Consider the following 18,938-nt stretch of genomic DNA (forward strand, 5'->3'; position numbering starts at 1 on the left):
TGGGCGTGGTGGTGTACTTGTAATCCCAGCTACTCAGGAGACTGAGACGGAGAATCGCTTGAATCTGGGAGGCTGCAGTGAGCTGAGATCATGCCACTGCACTCTAGCCTGGGCAACAGAGGAAGACTACATCTCAGAAAAAAGTAACTAAAAAAGAAAGAAATAATTTATTAGACTATCATTTTAGCACACCATCTTTTCTCTTCTTCCAATTTGCAAATTCGTTCCTTATTTTCCATCTAAATTCCCAGTGATCAAATCTGATTGGCCTGTTTTTGTTTAGCTTTTTATCTGCTAGGTCGTATCACTAAACTAACCTTCCTTGAGATCGAGTATCTACCCTAAATACAGTTAGCTGTGACAGGAGGAGAATGGGATGGGGGAGAGTAAGTGATACAAAACATAACTAGCTATATTACAAGAACTTTGGACAGCTTCCCTAAGAAACATTTGGAAATGTTACCTGACCAGATCAAGTATAGTAAACTGTTTTTACGCTGATAAAATCTTTTCCTCTGGAATGTTGATATTCCATGCTAATTTTATATTTTTTATCTTTATATTTTAAAAATTACAAAACTTTGGTTTTTTAGTGCTGTTTTTTTTTTTCTTTGGTGGTATCACATGCTTTATACACAGTTTTGCTTTTAAAATCAATTTTCTTGCTGGATGCAGTGGCTCACGCTTGTAATCCCAGCACTTTGGAAGGCTGAAGCAGGATTGCTTGAGGCCAGGACTTCGAGGCTGCAGTGAGCTATGATGATGTCACTGCACTCCAGCTTGGCCAATAGAGCAAGACTGTCTCTTAAAAAAAAATTAAAACCAACTTTCTATAAATGTCTTCAGTTAGACATTTTCTGTCCATTTTTCCGCTGTATATATTTAGCTAATTCCTTTCTTTATAATGAAAAAACAAAAGTCCTAAGACAAAACCAACCAACCAACCATTTCCTTTTTTTATTTTATTTTTTTTGAGACAGGGTCTTGCTCTGTTACCCAGACTGGAATGCAGTGACTTGATCATAGCTCACTGCAGCCTTCAACTCCTGGGCTCAAGCAATCCTCCCATTTCAGACTCCCAAGTAGCTGAGATTTTAAAATTTTTTGTAGACCATGTGGCCTTGTTATGTTGCCCAGGCTGGTCTCGAACTCCTGGCCTCAAGTGGTCCTCCTGCCTTGACCCCCCCAAAGTGCTGGGATTACAGGTGTGTGCCACTGTGCCTGGCCTACTTCCTGTTTTTATTGCATGTTTCTAAAAGGAACATTTCAAATGAAATATTCAAATTATGTCTTACTATTTCAGCATTCCTATGATCACAGGCATAATTGTATCTGTTACCCTAACTCCAGTACTTCATAATTAGTTTACTTATTACAGTAGAGGTTTACATTCATTCTTGTCTCCAATAATGCTTTCATTACCATTGTGATATTTCCGACATTCACATTTGATGTTATTTCTCTGCTTGAAATGCTTCAATGGCTTTTTAGGATAATGACCAAAATCAATCTTTTTTAGGGGGACGGTGTCTCACTCTTGTCCCAAGCTGGAGCACAGTGGTGTGATCTCGGCTAACTGCAGCCTCCGCCTCCCGGGCTCAAGCAATTCTCCTGCGTCAGCCTCCCAAGTAGCTGAGATTACAGGCGCCCGCCACGACGCCCAGCTAATTTTTTTTATTTTTAGTAGAGATGGGGTTTCACCATGTTGGCCAGGCTATTCTTGAACTTCTGATTTCAGGTGATCCACCCACTTCAGCATCCCAAAGTGCTGGGATACGTGACAGCCACTGTGCCCAGCCATGACCAAAATCTTGAACATAGCTTCAAAAGCCTGCATGATTCGGTCCCAGCCTACCTTTCTACTTCATTCTGAACTCGTATTACACACTTTCATTTTTAACATTATGAAAGTGTTTACTTATATTAAAAAAATAACATAACAAACCCCTATACAACCAGTTTCAGTAATAAGCAAGATTATACTACACTGCATCTCTAAAAAAAAAAAAAAAAAAAAAGATATCTTATTTATTTTCACTTACTTTTATCTACTACAGGTTAACCTAGCCTCTAGGTAAGGTTGTGAATTCAAAACCCAGCCTTGCTATTCCTTTGGATTTCTTTGTCTTGGAAATTGGGAGTAATAACAGTACATCTCTTATGATGTTGTGAGGAATAAGTGAATTCACTGATTTAAAATGCTTAGACAAGTCAGGTGTTGTGGCTCATGCCTGCAATCCCAGCACTTTGGGAGGCTGAGTCAGGCAATCACTTAAGGTTAGAAGTTCAAGACCAGCCTGGTCAACATGGTGAAACCCCGTCTCTATGAAAAATACAACAATTAACTGGGCACTGGCTGAGTGCAGTGGCTCACACCTGTAATCCCAGCACTTTGGGAGACTGAGGCAGGCGGATCACGAGGTCAGGAGATTGAGACCATCCTGGCTAACACGTGAAACCCCATCTCTACTAAAAATACAAAGAAAAATTTAGCCGGGCGTGGTGGCAGGTGCCTGTAGTCCCAGCTACTCGGGAGGCTGAGGCAGGAGAATGGCGTAAACCCAGTAGTCGGAGCTTGCAGTGAGCTGAGATCGTGCCACTGCACTCCAACTTGGGTGACAGAGGGAGACTCTGTTTAAAAAAATAAATAAAAAATTAGCTGGGCATGGTGGCGCACGCCTATAATCCCAGCTACTCGGAGGCAGAGGCAGGAGAATTGCTTGAACCCAGGAGGTGGAGGTTGTAGTGAGCTGAGATCGTGCCACTGCACTCCAGCCTGGGCAACAGAGTGATACTCCATCTCAAAAAAATAAAATAAGATAAAACATAAATAAAATGCTTAGACCAATGCTTGCCATCCTTAATAAATGAAGCCATTATCATTTAGAACAAATTACACATTTTCCTACCTCAGAGCCTTTGTACAGCCTACAAACACTATCCTCTCTTCCCCTTCCAGAACTTCCAGACTTCCAGTTCAAATGTTACACCTTCGGGTAGGACTTCCTTAACCTCCCCAGATTAAGCTATCTTATCTTAATATACTCCATGAACTTCTTATCATAATATACTCTATACTTACTTGAAATGATTAATTTGTGTGGCTGATTAACATGTCTTTTCCATGCCACTATAAGAAAGCTCCAGGAAGGAAGATGGTAACTGGCTGCTCTGTCACCAGCACCTAGTACAAAGTAGACGCTCAAAACATTTATTCAAAAAATAAGAACTAATTTATTTTCATCTAACTTGTGTTTGATCAAATCTTCTGTTACCATGTATAAAACTAATTATGATTATGTAATAATATATTCTCTAACAGGTTTGAACAACTTATTTTCAGTTAAGGGGTTAAAACACTGGAAATTAATAACAATAATTTCTAACTTACAGAATACTTAAACTTTTTTTACGGAGACAATTTTTTTAAAGACACGAAGGTCTTGCTTTGTGGCTCAGGGTGGATTTGAACTCCTGGGCTCAAGTGATCCTCCCACCTCAGCCTCCCAAGTAGCTGGGTTTACAGATGTGCGTCACCATGCTGAGCTCCAAGAGTACTTTCTTGCACATATATATATATATTTTTTGAGACGGAAGTGTCACTCTGTTGCCCAGGCTGGAATGCAGTGGCGTGATCTCTGCTCACTGCAAGCTCCACCTCCCAGGTTCATGCCATTCTCCTGCTTCAGCCTCCCGAATAGCTGAGACTACAGGCGCCTGACACCACACCCAGCTAATTTTTTGTATTTTTTAGTAGAGATGGGCTTTCACCGTGTTAGCTAGGATGGTCTCGATCTGCTGACCTCGTGATCCGCCTGCCTCGGCCTCCCAAATTGCTGGGATTACAGGCGTAAGCCACTGCAACCAACTGGCGCACAGATTTCTTTAGAAGAAAAAAAAATGCTTCTAGGTATAAACTTTGTCTATTGCAGTTTAATTCTAAAATAAAAGATAAATGAGTGGAAGTTGAGGGTTTAATCTAGCAGTTAAGTGGTTCAGATATAAACAGAAGGAAAAGTCTCAAGATAACGTTTCGATCCACTTTCATATTTTTACACAATTGCTACTTGTATATGAGGAATTTAGGGGATTTGCTAACCTGTCAAAAGATTAGTATCACTAAATTTGCTTTTTTCTAGAAGAATCCACTTGTATAAAAATATTTGTAATTTTTTCACAATGGTTATTTTCATCATAATTAAAGAAAAATTCTCCTTATGAAACTTCATTTCCCTAAGACACTGGTCACATATTTTCAAGTTTCTGAATCATATATATACCCAACTATTAATAAAATGTAAAAAAAAAAAACCTCAAATCAATTTTAAAAGCATCTTCTATCGAAGGTCAGTTCACAAAAACCCCCACTAGTTGAAACTATGTCTTCTGATGGGTAGCATTTATAAGGAAGTTTAGAAAGCCAATCCAGGACAGAAAGAGGATATGGTCAAATTCTACAGTAATGCTGTGTTCTGCACATTAGCCTATTAGAGACTCCAAGAAGTCCCATGAGGAGACCTGCTTAAACTGTTTTCTAAATTTAAATGACCACATAATCTATTATCTATGAAAACAAAGTTATCAAACACACTTTGAAAATTCATGGTCTATCTGCATTCTACCGATTAACTGGTCCAGAATCCCGTTAAAAATATTAAACAGGCTGGCATGGTGGCTCACGCCTGTAGTCCCAGCACTTTAGGAGGCTGAGGCAGTTGGATCACTTGAACCCAGGAGTTCGAGACCAGCCTGGGCAACATGATGAAACCCAGTCTCTACAAACACACACACACACACACACACACACACACACAACATTGGCCAGGTGTGGTGGCACAAACCTGTAGTCCCAGCTACTCAGGAGGCTAAGGCAGGAGAATTGCTTGAGCCCAGGAGTTTGAGGCTGCAGTGAGCCAAGATCGTGCCACTGCGCTTCAGCCTGGGTGACACAGCAGGATCTGGTCTCAAAAAGAAAAGAAAAGGAAAGAAAGAAGAAGAAGAAAAAAAAAATATATATATATATATGAGACAAACTTGCTGTTAGTGGTCCCATGATATGATCCTGGTGACCCCTGCTTTAGGAGTTCATAAACCAGTCTTTTGATAATTCATCTTAGAGTCTTATCAAAAACTACTTTATAATTTGCAGAATCTACTTTTTCCCTTTGAAAATAAGGACATTTGCTAGTTTCTAACCTATGAGTAGTTTAATATAGGTTGAGTATCTCAAACCTGAACAACTGAAACATTTTGAGCACTGATATGACACACAAAAGAAATGGTCCTTGGAGTATTTCAGATTTCAGATTGGGAATGCTCAACAGTATGAATACAAACACTCTAAAATACAAAAAAATCTGAAACACTTCTGGTCTGAAGCATTTCAGATAAGACATACTCCGCCTGTACTTTAATTCCTCAAGGCTTAGTAACAGCACGACCTCATCAATCAGGTTCTCAATGGCTATTTGGGGGAAGCACTTAAAAGCGTATCTTTAAGCACTGGTGGGAAGAAAACGCAGACAAGCCTCACTACCTTTGGGACCAGCAACAAGAAAGCCACCAGAGACAAATACTGATCCTTTCAAATCAGTGGCTTGCCACAAGGAGGTGTGCACCAGAAATAACTGGGAAATATTTACAGTATGTAAAGCTCCTTGGATGATTTTAATACATGTTTAGATAAAAATCCTAGTTTTGTGGCATGCACCTGTAGTCCCAGCTACTTAGGAAGCTGAAGTGGGAGAATCGCTTGAGCCAGGGAGGTGGAAGTTGCAGTGAACCAAGATCATGCCACTGTACTCTAGCCTGGGTGATAGAGTGAGACCCTGTCTCAAAAAAGGAAAAAAAAACAAACCTATTTTTGGGTACCATCCTTCTCACTGTAATCATGTCCACTAAGGACAATTTAACCGTAATCATTTGTAATAAAGACCTCTATGCTTTTAACTTTTATGAGTATTTTAGGCCATGAGTCGATGGTATCTTTCTCTAAGTACACTGTACTGTGGTTTCCTTAATAGTATTTTAGGAAACTCTAGCATTATTCTTTGATCTGGCTTCTAAGAATTAAGATGGTAGGGCTGGGCTACTTTCCCCCATAATTCACATTGCTTTCACTTAACCAACCAATTATCCCTCTACGGGTAGTGAAGTTTTGGAATAGCAGTTTTCATAACCCTTTTTCTTCTTCCTGAGTAGGAAATGACAAATGTACCAGAAATCCCTGTTGGAGTATTTTAGCACATTTCTTAGTAGATAAGAGTCTGGTTTTGCCTCTCTGCACTTGGTGGTCTTCGACTATTTACTTACATCCACTTGACTAGACAGCCTGTAGTTCACCTTAACAATAATGTCCCTCTCCTTTTGTCCTTACAGTGATCTAAAGAGCAGCCTTGCTATCTGTATCTCTTCTAGACAAACAGCACTACACTGAGTCATAAGAGTTGTTTCTTCTGACCAAGTTATTCCCTTCCATTGTTATATTCCAGTCGCTTTGCTCCACCAAACTCTTGGTCATATTATATATTAAAATATGTTCTTTATTATTCCTGTTCAGTGAATTGTCTGAGATTTTAAGTACAATTATTGATTTTGGGGGAATTAAAACTTATTCTTTTTACATTGTCTTACAATTTTCAGAGATCATTTTTTTTTAAATAAAAATTATTGAATTCATTTTGGTAGCTTAAAACAAGATGTAATTTAGAGAATCAATTATGCTTTCAAATAAAACCTCCTACATTTAATTGACTAAAAGTTTAAGCACAAGTTACTACACAAAGAAAAGCTGTTTTAGGGTTATGTGAACTTGAAATAACACCATTAAGTTTTCAGCTGTCTGAAAGTAGTACAGCAACATTAAAGAGAAGAGACTAACCACCACCTCCGCTCCTAAACTAACAAGAGCTGAGACACATACAAATTTTATGGCAAGTAATCTAAAACTCTTCTAAAAATGATTAACTGTTATTCTATCCAACAAGAAAACCAATACAACAGATCTATCTAATTAGTTAAGACACCAGATACTCATCATGCAGTTTCAGTGTCAAGTAACAAACCTCTGTAAACTTCTAAGTACTCATAACACATTTTAAAAGGCTGATCCCACTTTAAACTACATAGAGTACACAATTATCAAGTGAATGTGCATATACACCAAAGATTCTCAAGTCTAATTTTGAAGCTTAACCTGGCAGCCTCCAAAGATTTCAATATATATTGCAATGTCACTAGCATAACTTCCAAAAATAAAATTTCACATGGGGTGGGAAAAAAACCATCAAATAGCTGAGTATTCTACCTCTAGAAAGCTGACATACATTAATCTATATTTTTCATGTTAAAATGTGATTGACTTGAGTTGGTACAAGGGATAAATTGTATTTTTATCTTATCAAACATTATCTAAGGGTGCAAAATGTAACCATTACAAATTAACACAAAAGTAGGCATTTTAGAATAGTTTTTCAGTACCTTCAGATTCTGACAAAATATAGTTCATTAAAAAAATGTGTGCCAATTTTGCTTATTGCTATTAGGTTTTTAAAAAAACTTCAATTTTTTATCCCAGTTTTATTAGAGATTGAAAAGCATTTCGCCATGTTCAGTAAATAACAAAATTATTTTTTTGTTACTGAATTATTATTTGTTATTTACTGAATTTGTTTTTCCTATCTGAGCTAATTATCTGAGCTAATAGCTCTAAGTTACTACTATAAAGAGATAATCAGAAATATAGTTCAAAGTAACAAACTACAATTGATAATCACTAATGGTGACCTTTCTTTCATTTTAATATTTCTCTTATTGAGACTCTATTGTGTCTCAATAGATATTTTTTGGTTGTTGTTAACATTCCCATTCACCCTGAAGACACCCATGGGACTTTATTAAATTCAAGAAAATACCCTAAGATATTGATTGCAATGTCAGAGGTGGCCAAATTAAAAATAAAATAATTGCTGATGATTAGGCCTTCTTTTTATTCTCATCTATTTTTGATATGTGTATTTAAAAATTCAGTATTTAACAAAAAATGACTATGTTTCAAGTTTCAAAGTTCATTTGAAAGAAGTATATATCATTTCATTTGAAAAATGAAGTTTCTGCAGATATATGTAAGATCCCTATATGTGCTATAAATCTGTCATGGAAACCATCAAATTTTAGTACTTTTAAAGGGGAATTCAAAGATTTTTGATGTATTATGCAATTGGTTGAATACAGTAATTTTACATGTAAAAAATAATTTACACTGAAAAACTCAAGCAAAAAGTCTGATACTTTACCAAAATAATAAGAACAAAATGAGCAATGAAAAAATAGCAAAAGTTTACCAAAAAATAGTAAATTCCTATTTAAATTCCTGTGTTTACACAGATTAAAAATACTTATCAATTAACTGTATGACACAGATTGTAGCATACTTCAAACTAATATAGAAAGGTAACACGGGATATTTGAAATTCAAGCTGCACTTACCAAAACAGTTTTAACCTGAGTCTTTGATGTCTTCAAAAATGCATTTGATGATAATATATGCAAGAACAGTTATTTTTTAGTACTATAAGGTTACTTTTTTTGAATGGCTCTTAATACTCTTTCCTCTTAAATATTTGTGTAAAATTACAAATATTTATTACATTTCTTGGGTTCACTGAACACAAGGCAGTGTCTGAATTGAAAGGCTGTTACTTTGTTCCTGTTACACAAGCTATATAAAGATGCTTAGTTCAAAATCTTAGATTTAATATTATTTTCACATTTTGACTTATTTTAGAACAAATATAAAGGGTCAAAATATTACCATAGATATCTGAATATTCCCATGAAATATGTCACACCCACTGAGGAATTAAACAAGTTCACTAAAGAATATCAAATTAATCATTTCCTCCTATAAATATTTTCTTTTTATTTGTGTTTAGAAGTTGCAATTTTAGGTACTATTAACAGAAAATACATAACAAAAGCTTCCTAACAAGTGAAAAAAATAATTATAAATGTTGGAAAAATTGGCCTCATTAACATATTTACAGACTTTTACTTAATACATACGCCTTTGGAAATTAATTATGTGACATTTATACAAGCATCAAAATTTCCAAATCACTGAGTAGTGAGCACTTCAGTTCTTTACTGTCTACACCCAAATTTGAAAGTCATTTTTCGTTTTTGAAGGTAGAACTGACAAGTAACAGAAATGGTCAATCTGAGATACTATTGACATACTGTTCTATTCCTTCGCCTAAAGGTGCTTCTGTTGAGTAAGTGTCCTTATGCTTTTTTTTCTCTTTGCTCTGATCTTCCTGCAGCTTCAGAATTATGTTTCGGATTTCTTCTCTTTTTGTTCTCATTCTTGGTGGAGGAAACCAGTTTGCCAAATTCATAGGTAGTTCAAAATTGAGAATTGGATTCTGAAAATAAAACAATTAAATGCATATTAGAAAATTGTAATAAATAACCTTTCATTTCAATCACAGCAACATTCCAAAGTTAAAAATAAGAAAACCCAACAACTCATTCAATATGTATTTGTGTATTATCTATCACAGGCCAAGTACTGTGCTAGGTACTGGAGATACAAGACACAGTTTCTGTCACAGATCTTACAGTCTAGATCAGGGTTTGCCAGTGGACCAAATTCTGCCCACTGCCTGTTTCTGTAATAAAGTTTTACTGGAACATAGTCACACTAACTCATTTACATATTAGTCTACAGATGCTTTCACTGGACAACAGCAGAACTAAGAGGCAATAGAGACCGTACAGTTGCAAAGTCTAACATATTTACTACTACTTTATTAACGAGTTTGCTAGCTCCAGTTTAGAAAGACAGGTAATTCAACAACTAAAACAAGAAATATGGCAAGTATTATGACAGAAGTATAGAGTACTGTGAAAATACATATCTGGGGATTTTATGCAATTCCAAGAGGAAGTGATGTTTAGGCTAAGACCTGAAGAATGAATATATGTTAGACAGCCAAGATATGATAGAAGCAACAAAAGAATATTCCAGGTTAGGAAATGTGAATCAAGGCCTAGAGGCAAGAAAGAACACCAAACAATGGCATTCAGGTGGCTGGATGTTATATTAAATGCTAGAGTGAAAATGGTGGGAAAATGAGGCTAGAAGCTTAAATAAGGGGTCATATCACATAGGTGCTTATCAATCATGTGAAAGATTTTGCTCTGTAAATCAACAGCCACAGGAAGCCACTATAAGATTTAAAGTAGGAAAGTAACAGGATTAGATTATGTTTTTGTAAAACAACCATGAAAAACAAAAGGCAGGAGGCACAGGAATCTGTTAGAGATTGGTATAGCAGTTCAGAATAGTGACACTTTAGGATAAAGAAGTAAACGTATCTGACATTAAGTGACAATTCACAGAACCTAGTGGTCATCCACTGTATGGTGGATGAAGATAGGAGTCAAGATCACTATAAAGAATATCCAAGAGAGGTATGTGTGGTACTGTACCTCTGAAGTCAAAGCCAAGAGAGTGAGGAAGAAATGGCTGACACTGTCAAAGGGTACTGGAAAGTCAAGAGCAATTTTAACATAAGGGTAAGGATAAAGCCAGATTTTAGAGATTACAAAGGTACAATCTGTAGAATTAGAGTGTGAATATAAACACTTCTTAAGAAATATATCTATGAAGAGGAGAAAAGAGGCTAAAAGAGGCAGTGTGAATCATGGGAGAGATTTCTTAAGGTGCAAAGAGCTAGCAGAGAGGGCAGGTTGATTGTTCAGTGATAGAATGAGCTCAACAAGCCTTGGATTTGATGAACTGTAAATATACTATTTTTATGCCTGGAAGGTTCTTCCATTTAGAAGCTTTTGCTCCATGGAACAATTTTTGAAACAATAATTTTGAAACTCTGAAATATTTGCTTATTGTGTTTTTTACTAAGGTAAAGTCAAATGCACTATTTTATTATTTATTATATCAGATCCAACAAATTGAAACCCACCTCAAAAAAGCTCTCTACATACTGCAATACATATACACCACAGTCACTGAAGTTGTTTTGCTGTGGTACTTTTGGATTAGAGCCCTTCATAACATCTTTGGAAAAACTTCTTTTGCTTCCTTTTTTAACTTCCCATTCCACTTCTAAATACCTGCAATAATTCATATATATTAAGAATACATGTATATATAAATATACATAGTTTTTCACCCCATCAGAATACAAAATAAAGTGTGAACTTACTCTCTTAAAATTTTGACAACATTTGACCGAGAAGGGCCTCGGAGTGAGTCCATAAGTAGGATACAAGGTCTGCAGGGCAAAAATGACCAAAAGTCAAATACTTCATAATATTACAAAGGCATAAAAGGATTAAAAGTGGCATATTATAAACAATCAAATTTAAAACCTCCAAAATCCCCTTTGTATGACTCAGTACTAGTGACGGGGAAAAAAATGAACCTTATAGACACATTTGAACTTTATAATCTAATAATACTTAAATATCTATGGATATATTAAATATTGAATTATAGAATATTAACCGTATCTTAGCTATATTTTATACTAAAATTCTGTAGTTGGTTTCTAAAAGTACTTCAAAATTAGGAAAAAGTCAAAACAATTCTGAAAATTTGAACATCCCCATATTCCAAATCAACAAAAGAAGGGCCGTGAAAAAGTAGAAAGAAAATAATCCCCCCGACCCCAGGGTCTTACTCTTGTCACCATGTGAAGTGGCGTAATAACGGCTCACTGCAGCCTCAATGTCCTGAGTGCAGGTAATCCTCCCACCTCAGCCCCCTGAGGAGCTGGAACTACAGGCATGTGTGACCACACTCAGCTAATTTTTGCATAGTTTTTGTAGAGACAGGGTTTTTCCATGTTGCCCAGGCTGGTACAGAACTCCTGGGCTCAAGCTATCTGCCCGCCTCAGCCTTCCAAAGTGCTGGGATTATAGGTATGTACTACTGCGCCCAGCCAAAAACCTCATTTTTAACTAAAATTTATTATAGATAAAACAGGTAATCATCATATAAAACAATTAGTTTAGAATGTGTTTTTTTCTCAAGATTTAACTTCAGAACACACTGTATAACACTCTGTATAACTCTGTATATAAATGTTGATGGCTGATGATTCAACTTTCAATATTTTAATTCTATAAAGTTATGTTGTAAACTCAAGTAAGGAAGTCTAATGTAGAGCCCAAAGCCCTCAAATGTTAAAAAAAATCTAGGTTATTTTTTAGCTGCCACACTTGGTTCTTTTTTTTTTTTTTTTTAACTTTTTCCAGAGATGGGGTCTCACTGTGTTGCCCAAGCTGGTCCTGAACTCCTGGCCTCACGTAATACTCCTGCTTTGGCCTTCAAAAGTGCTAGGATCGTAAGTGTGACCCACTGTGTCTGGAATTGATCTAGGTTCTTCCTGCTAAAATTTTATACAGTTTGGAGCAGATTCTTTAACTACCCTAGGTCTCTATTTTTCTGTAAAATGATGCTTCATTTTCAAAGTCTCTTAATAGTTTGTCAACATTTTCTATAAAAAAAAGTCAAAGGAGATTAAACCTAGAAATAGGTAATACTTCATCTAAGAAGTTCAACATCTCTGGAGAGACCTCAGAATAAACATGTACTTCTGAAAACCAAAACTGACTCCTCTTATTTGGAGCTCTCAGTTGGAACATGTCTTTTACATCTGCCTTGGGTTACTCCACAGCCTTCATAAAGCAGCTAAGGAATCAGTGTAAACTCCAACCCTATGTTACTATTTTGATATATAGTAATTTCTGCTCCAAAACACTGTAAGTAAAAAGGAACAGTGGTTCACTATCAAAACTTGTGGCCAGGCGCGATGGGTCATGCCTGTAATCCCAGCACTTTGGGAGTCTGAGGCAGGCAGATCGCTTGAGGCCAGGAGTTTGAGACCAGTCTTGCCAACATGGCAAAACTCCATCTCTACTAAAAATACAAAACTTAGCCAGGCATGGTGGTGCCCACCTGTAGTCCCAGCTATTCCTGAGGCTGAGGTATGAGAATCGCTTGAACCTGGGAGGCAGAGGTTGTGGTGAGCTGGGATCGTGCCACTGCACTCCAGCTTTGGTGACAGAGCAAGACTCTGTTTCAACAAATATATACAAAAAAAATGTAAACAAAACATTTGTGTGTGCACATATGCATGCAGAGGCTGGGGAAACTGGCAGATGGAGGACTGAAATGATTACCCATTCTTCCCATTTTAATCCCTGGATAGCATGCCTCAAGTTTCCTCACTGACTCTGACAGCATTTATGAGTTTTGCTTAAGTATTTGTTAAAAAAAAAAAAAAGTCCTGTTATGTTTTCTTTTATGAGCATACTGAAATAAAAATTATGTAGTTTGCAAGATACATAGTTAATGCTTACTGTTTACAGATAGTAGGCTTTAAATGCCACTGTCCTATTTCTGAATTGCAGCTGTCATCAGCAAGGAATCCATCATCACTGCTATCATCCTATAAAAGACAGCCTACTGTTAATATTGAAAATATATAATCTAAATAACTAATAACCTAACAAAATAGCACATTAGACACAAAATATTTGTAATGAATGTCAAGAATGTTTCTTTATTTATGTGATTAGACAATAGAGATATGATATGTTACTTAGTTCCAATTATCTAATGCTACAACATTGACATTTTAAGGAAGATAAACTACCAAAGGTTTATAACAAATTGTTACATCTATTTACTCAATCTAGAATAAATATTTAAGATTGAATATATTATGACCGATTTTTATCCCACCAAATATCACTGCTCTGATTTTAGTTTATTTTTTCAAAAATTTAGTTTGTTGGCTAAGACAGCTATTTCACAATAGGATATAAAAAACATGTTATTTTACATGAATAATGTTTTCACACCAGAAATATTTAAAGGGTTTTTGGAAACACTGTTTTCCTTGAGAAACGCACATATCCATCTCACTTGAGAGAAGCTAACTTAAGGACACTGTGTCCTTATTCTGCAGATTCTCTTGAATGTAAACAAGGCTGTTTTGGTCATTGTTGTTCTTTGAGAAAGCTTCTGGCAACTTTATGAATGGAATAATCAATAGTAGGAATAATAGCAATAATAAAGCACAGTTACATTAGCTTGTTCACATCACAGGTAACTGCTATAATCAAAAGTACCTAAGTGCTCATTATAAATCATGAATGTAATTCCTATATATGTTGGATTGAAAAGCTGTACTTAGCTGCCATACATTGTAAACCAAGAGATATCATAACATGCCTTTTATTCACAGGAAGATAAAGCAAAAGGAAAGATGGTACAGTATAAAGCCATCTTCACTATTATACAACTCAGTATGTCCTAACAACTAACGAAAGGTCAGAGAATTAACAAAATGGTATGCTGTAGGATTATTATAAACTTTTCTCAATAAAAAATCCTCTTTAACAGAAGCTAAAAAGTAAAGTATTTTCACAGATATACTTTATTCTTGGTGTTAATACTGTTTATTTACAGTATTTAATAAGAGACTCTAAGGAAATGTCAAATGAGACTCTAAGGAAAAGTCAGAATTCACCTATATTAACTTTAAATATTATCTGCTTCTGCCATGACATATATAAATTGAATCAGGCAGGAGAAAAAAAATCACTGGAAAAATGGGAAAACAATATAATTTTTTTGGTACTCATGTACCACATAACTGAAGATTTAAACATTCGCTTCTTGAATGTCAAGTCAGGTTAAAGGTTAAGTATGACCCATAAATGCTTTGAAAGAGGAAGGTGGGTAGTGGTGGTGGTAGCTGAGTTAGGGTGGGATAATTAATATTACATTAAAGTTCAGTCCACACCACAGTAGCAGCAACAACAGCATGAATACATTTATCCTGGCAACTTCTGACTTGAAAGCTGAATTTGTTTTTTAAGATATGATCCAAATCCAGAAGCCATGATAAATTACTAGTTGAAGAAACTGCTTTACAAGACTTTATAAAGTAAATTTTTTTTATTTTTCCTTTTTTTTTTTTTTTTTTAAGAGATGGAGCTTCCTTATGTTGCCCAGGCTGAACTCAAACTCCTAGGCTCAAGAGATCTTTCTGCCTTAGCCTCCCAAGTCACTGAGACTACAGGTATGCACCGCCATGGTCAGCAAGAAAAACGTTTAATTAGGTAAAACATTAGAACTTTTTGCCAAGCATTAAGTTTTACCTGGTTATCCTGATCTTCTGAGAAGTCAATGAGTTCATCTTCAAGCATTTTACCACCTTCAGGTGATTCATCGCTATAGTTTAGTCTGATTTTGCTTAAGCCATCTGTACCAGTAAGAAACATTACATAATAAAAAAGGCCATGTCTATCACTCATGGTATATGAGGCTGAAATTAATGCTAGTAGTTAATTAAGGATATAGTAGTTAAGGACACAAAATCTGCCTTAGTGTGTAATATCACAAACATAAAGTGAGTTATTTTAAAAACCTAGATTGACATGTCAATTACAGTTGTTTCCACTACTCAGATGCTAAAATTCATTAAAATTTAAAAACTAGGTATCAGCTATATGATTAAGTGTATATATACTTAAATATATATATATATGTATATGTGTAAAGAAGTAAGTACTTTTGTGTTAGGCAAGTCAGGTGTCTTTAGTAATGAAAGCTATGACAGTCTGAAAATAACCTATGTCAGCAAATAACCTATAACAGAAACAGCAAATCACAGAACATAAAATAAAATGCAACTGCATAATGTTATAATTAAAATTTCGAAAATGTGGAAAATTATACAATTCAGGGCAAAAATGAACATTAACTACAAGTAAGTAATAGGTCTGTTTTTAGACAAATAATAAGGAACTATTTTGCTGAAAGAAGCTAATCACTGTTTCAAAGAAATGTAAGATTTACTACCATTTCAAAATTTTATTTTACTTATTTATTTATTTTTTATTTTTTTGAGATGGAGTCTTGCTGTCGCCCAGGCTGGAGTGCAGTGGCACAATCTCGGCTCACTGCAACCTCTGCCTCCCGGGTTCAAGTGATTCTCCTGCTTCAGCCTACTGAATAGCTGGGATTACGGGTGCATACCATTATGCCTGGCATCTTTTTTCTTTTTGAGTCTCGCTCGTTGCCCAGACTGCAGTGCAGTGGCGCAATCTCGGCTCACTGCAAGCTCTGCCTCCCAGGTTCACGCCATTCTCCTGCCTCAGTCTCCAGAGTAGCTGGGACTACAGGCACCCGCCACCACGCCCAGCTCCTTTTTTGTATTTTTAGTAGAGATGGGGTTTCACCGTGTTAGCCAGGATGGTCTCGATCTCCTGACCTCGTGATCCACCCGCGTAGGCCTCCCAAAGTGCTGGGTTTACAGGCATGAGCCACTGCGCCTGGCCACATTTTTTATATTTTTAGTAGAGATGGGGTTTTGCCATGTTGACCAGGCTGGTCTTGAACTCCTGTCCCCAAGTGATCCACCTGCCTTGGCCTCCCAAAGTGTTGGGATTACAGGCATGAGCCACCATGCCTGGCCTTATTTATTTTTTAAGAGACAGGATTTCGCTCACTCTTTTGCCCAGGTGGAGTCCAGTGATGCAATCATAACTCACTGTAACCTTAATCTTCCAGGCTCAAGCCATCCTCCTGCTTTGGCCTCTCAGAGTGCTGGGATTACAGGTGCACACCACTCTGTCCAGCTGATTTTTATTTATTTTCCTTTCAAAAATTTGAAAAGCATGACTTTTAAGTATTTTAGACAGGATAAAATTAATTTTGGTTTAAGTTACTAAAAAGGTGTTAAGATATTAATATAAACAAGATGGGATGAAAAGGAAGCGAAAAATCTGAAAAGAGATATAATCCAGACTGGCTAACACAGTGAAACCCTGTCTCTACTAAAAAATACAAAAACTAGCCGGGTATGGTGGCATGCACTTGTAATCCCAGCTACTCGGGAGGCTAAGACAGAAGAATTGCTTGAACCTGGGAAACAGAGGTTGCAGTAAGCCAAGACTGCACCACTGTACTCTGACTTCAGTGATAGAGCGAGACTGTCTCAAAAAAAGAGAAAAGATATATATCTAACTGTTATGTTCAGAAGCATACTATTTAAAATAGCCAATAAACCAATAAAGCACCATGGGGCCAGATACAGTGGCCTAGCACCTGTAATAATAGCGAGCACTTCGGGAGGCTGAGGCAGGAAGATCACCTGAGTTCAGAAGGATCACCTGGGCAACATAGCGAGACCCTGTCTCTGCAAACAAAATAAAATAATCATACAGGTGTAGTGGTGTGCACCTGTGGTCCCAGTTACTCAGGAAACTGAGGTGGGAGGATCACTTGAACATGGGAGGTTGAGACTACGGTGAACTGTGATTGTATCATTGTACTCTGGTATGAAAGTGAGACTCTGTCTCAAAAAAAAACAAAAATCCACCACCACAACAAAAAAAGCACTATGGGCTGGGCGCAGTGGCTCACATCTGTAATCCCAACACTCTGGGAGGCTGAGATGGATGGATTGCTTGAACAAAGAAGTTTGAGACCAGCCTGGGCAACATAGGGAGCCCCTGTCTCTACAGAAAATAAATTTTACCGGGCAGGTGAAACATGCCTATAGTCCCAGCTACTTGGGGGGTTGAGTTGGGAGGACTGCTTGAGTCCAGGAGGTAGGGGCTTCAGTGAGCTGTGACTGTGCCACTGCATTCCAGCCTGGGCAACAGAGTGAGACCCTGTCTTAAAAAAAAAAAAAAAGAAAAAAGAAAAAAAAGAATGACCTCTTCAATTTATCTTTTCTAAAAATCTGTATTTTTAAGTCTGTTTAAAGCTAAAACACCTGTATCTGAATAACATTTGTCCAAAATCTTCAGGCAATTCAGAATGAGTCAGTTACAATCGGGTTACTTCTAGCAGCAAATCATTATTATCTATGTGTGTGGTCACATAAATATCTATCTACCTTACACAAACTAAACTACGAATGCCTTTCAAAAACAGGAGAAAAACAGCTTAAATGATGCAGTCAATTCCCTCTATAAACAAATGATATGGAGTAAACTGAGAGGTGGTGACTTGATCAGTGGTTCTCTCAATCAGTGTCAGTTCCTGAGAACTTCTCATATGAGACTATGTGAAGATGCTGAGCGTGATTCTAGAGTTTAAGCGTACACATTTTTCATGCACCATGGCCAAGCCAACTATTTCATAAGGTGTCAAGTGAAAAAACAGCAAGTGAAAGTAGTGATTCCACACATTGTTATTTCCCTAGTTTACTGTAAAAACCTAATTTCCACTTATTTACTACAGCCTGTTATTTGACATAGTCAACACTTGTTGACTGTATGTGAAATCACTGTATGTGATTTTCTGTAAAACATTTGTTTCAGAGGAAGAGATAGCTGATATGGTATATACATACTAAAAACAAAACAAAAATGTACAAACTATAATTCAAAAATGAGTAACTGGGACAAACAAGTATTAAGAAGGCAAACTACATAAAACAAGTTATTTTTGGCTTTGGTCTCCATTAGGATTTTTGAGGCTATTTACTCAAATTTAACTGGATGTTACTTGACCAGAAAATTAATTTGTAGGTGAGAGCACTAGAAATCTCTGGAGTTGGTGTATATGAAGCCCTAGGCTTTTGTCCCATTGCTTTAAGTCAAGCACCTTAATTCATCTGAATTCACATTAAAGTACGTAAGATTACTGGCCAGAAAGAGACTTAAAAAAAGAGCCATACTAAAATTTAATTCACATACCATATACACCCATTTAAAGTATACAATCTAATGTTTTTTAGTATATGCACAGTCATCACAACCAATTTTTAAACCTTTTCATCATCTCAAAACGAAACCCCATACCACTTAGCTATCACTCTCTTCCTACATTCCCACCCACCTCACCTGCCCACCCCCAAAAGCCCCAAGCAGCCACTAATCTACTC

General features: G+C 36.5%; 1 protein-coding gene across 12 annotated transcripts in view; it reads right to left on the reverse strand.

Annotated features, from left to right (window-relative positions):
- Positions 1-6,529: 6,529 nt before the first annotated feature.
- The window catches only part of SENP6 (SUMO specific peptidase 6), a 116,080-nt gene continuing 103,671 nt past the window's right edge, over positions 6,530-18,938 (reverse strand). For 8 of the 12 annotated variants that reach the window (XM_023219268.1, XM_023219267.1, XM_026454547.1 and 5 more), the window contains 5 exons: positions 15,199-15,302; positions 13,390-13,478; positions 11,229-11,297; positions 10,986-11,136; positions 6,718-9,422 (listed from right to left, as the gene is read on the reverse strand). In XM_023219268.1, the coding sequence (XP_023075036.1) occupies positions 9,213-9,422; positions 10,986-11,136; positions 11,229-11,297; positions 13,390-13,478; positions 15,199-15,302 (623 nt within the window). In that variant the 3' untranslated portion in view covers positions 6,718-9,212. Of the gene's footprint in view, positions 9,423-10,985; positions 11,137-11,228; positions 11,298-13,389; positions 13,479-15,198; positions 15,303-18,938 lie in introns of all 12 variants that reach the window. The other 4 variants (XM_023219266.1, XM_023219270.1, XM_023219274.1 and 1 more) reach the window with 1 other exon arrangement.

This window comes from Piliocolobus tephrosceles, chromosome 5 (assembly GCF_002776525.5).
Source record: "Piliocolobus tephrosceles isolate RC106 chromosome 5, ASM277652v3, whole genome shotgun sequence".
NCBI lineage: Eukaryota > Metazoa > Chordata > Mammalia > Primates > Cercopithecidae > Piliocolobus > Piliocolobus tephrosceles.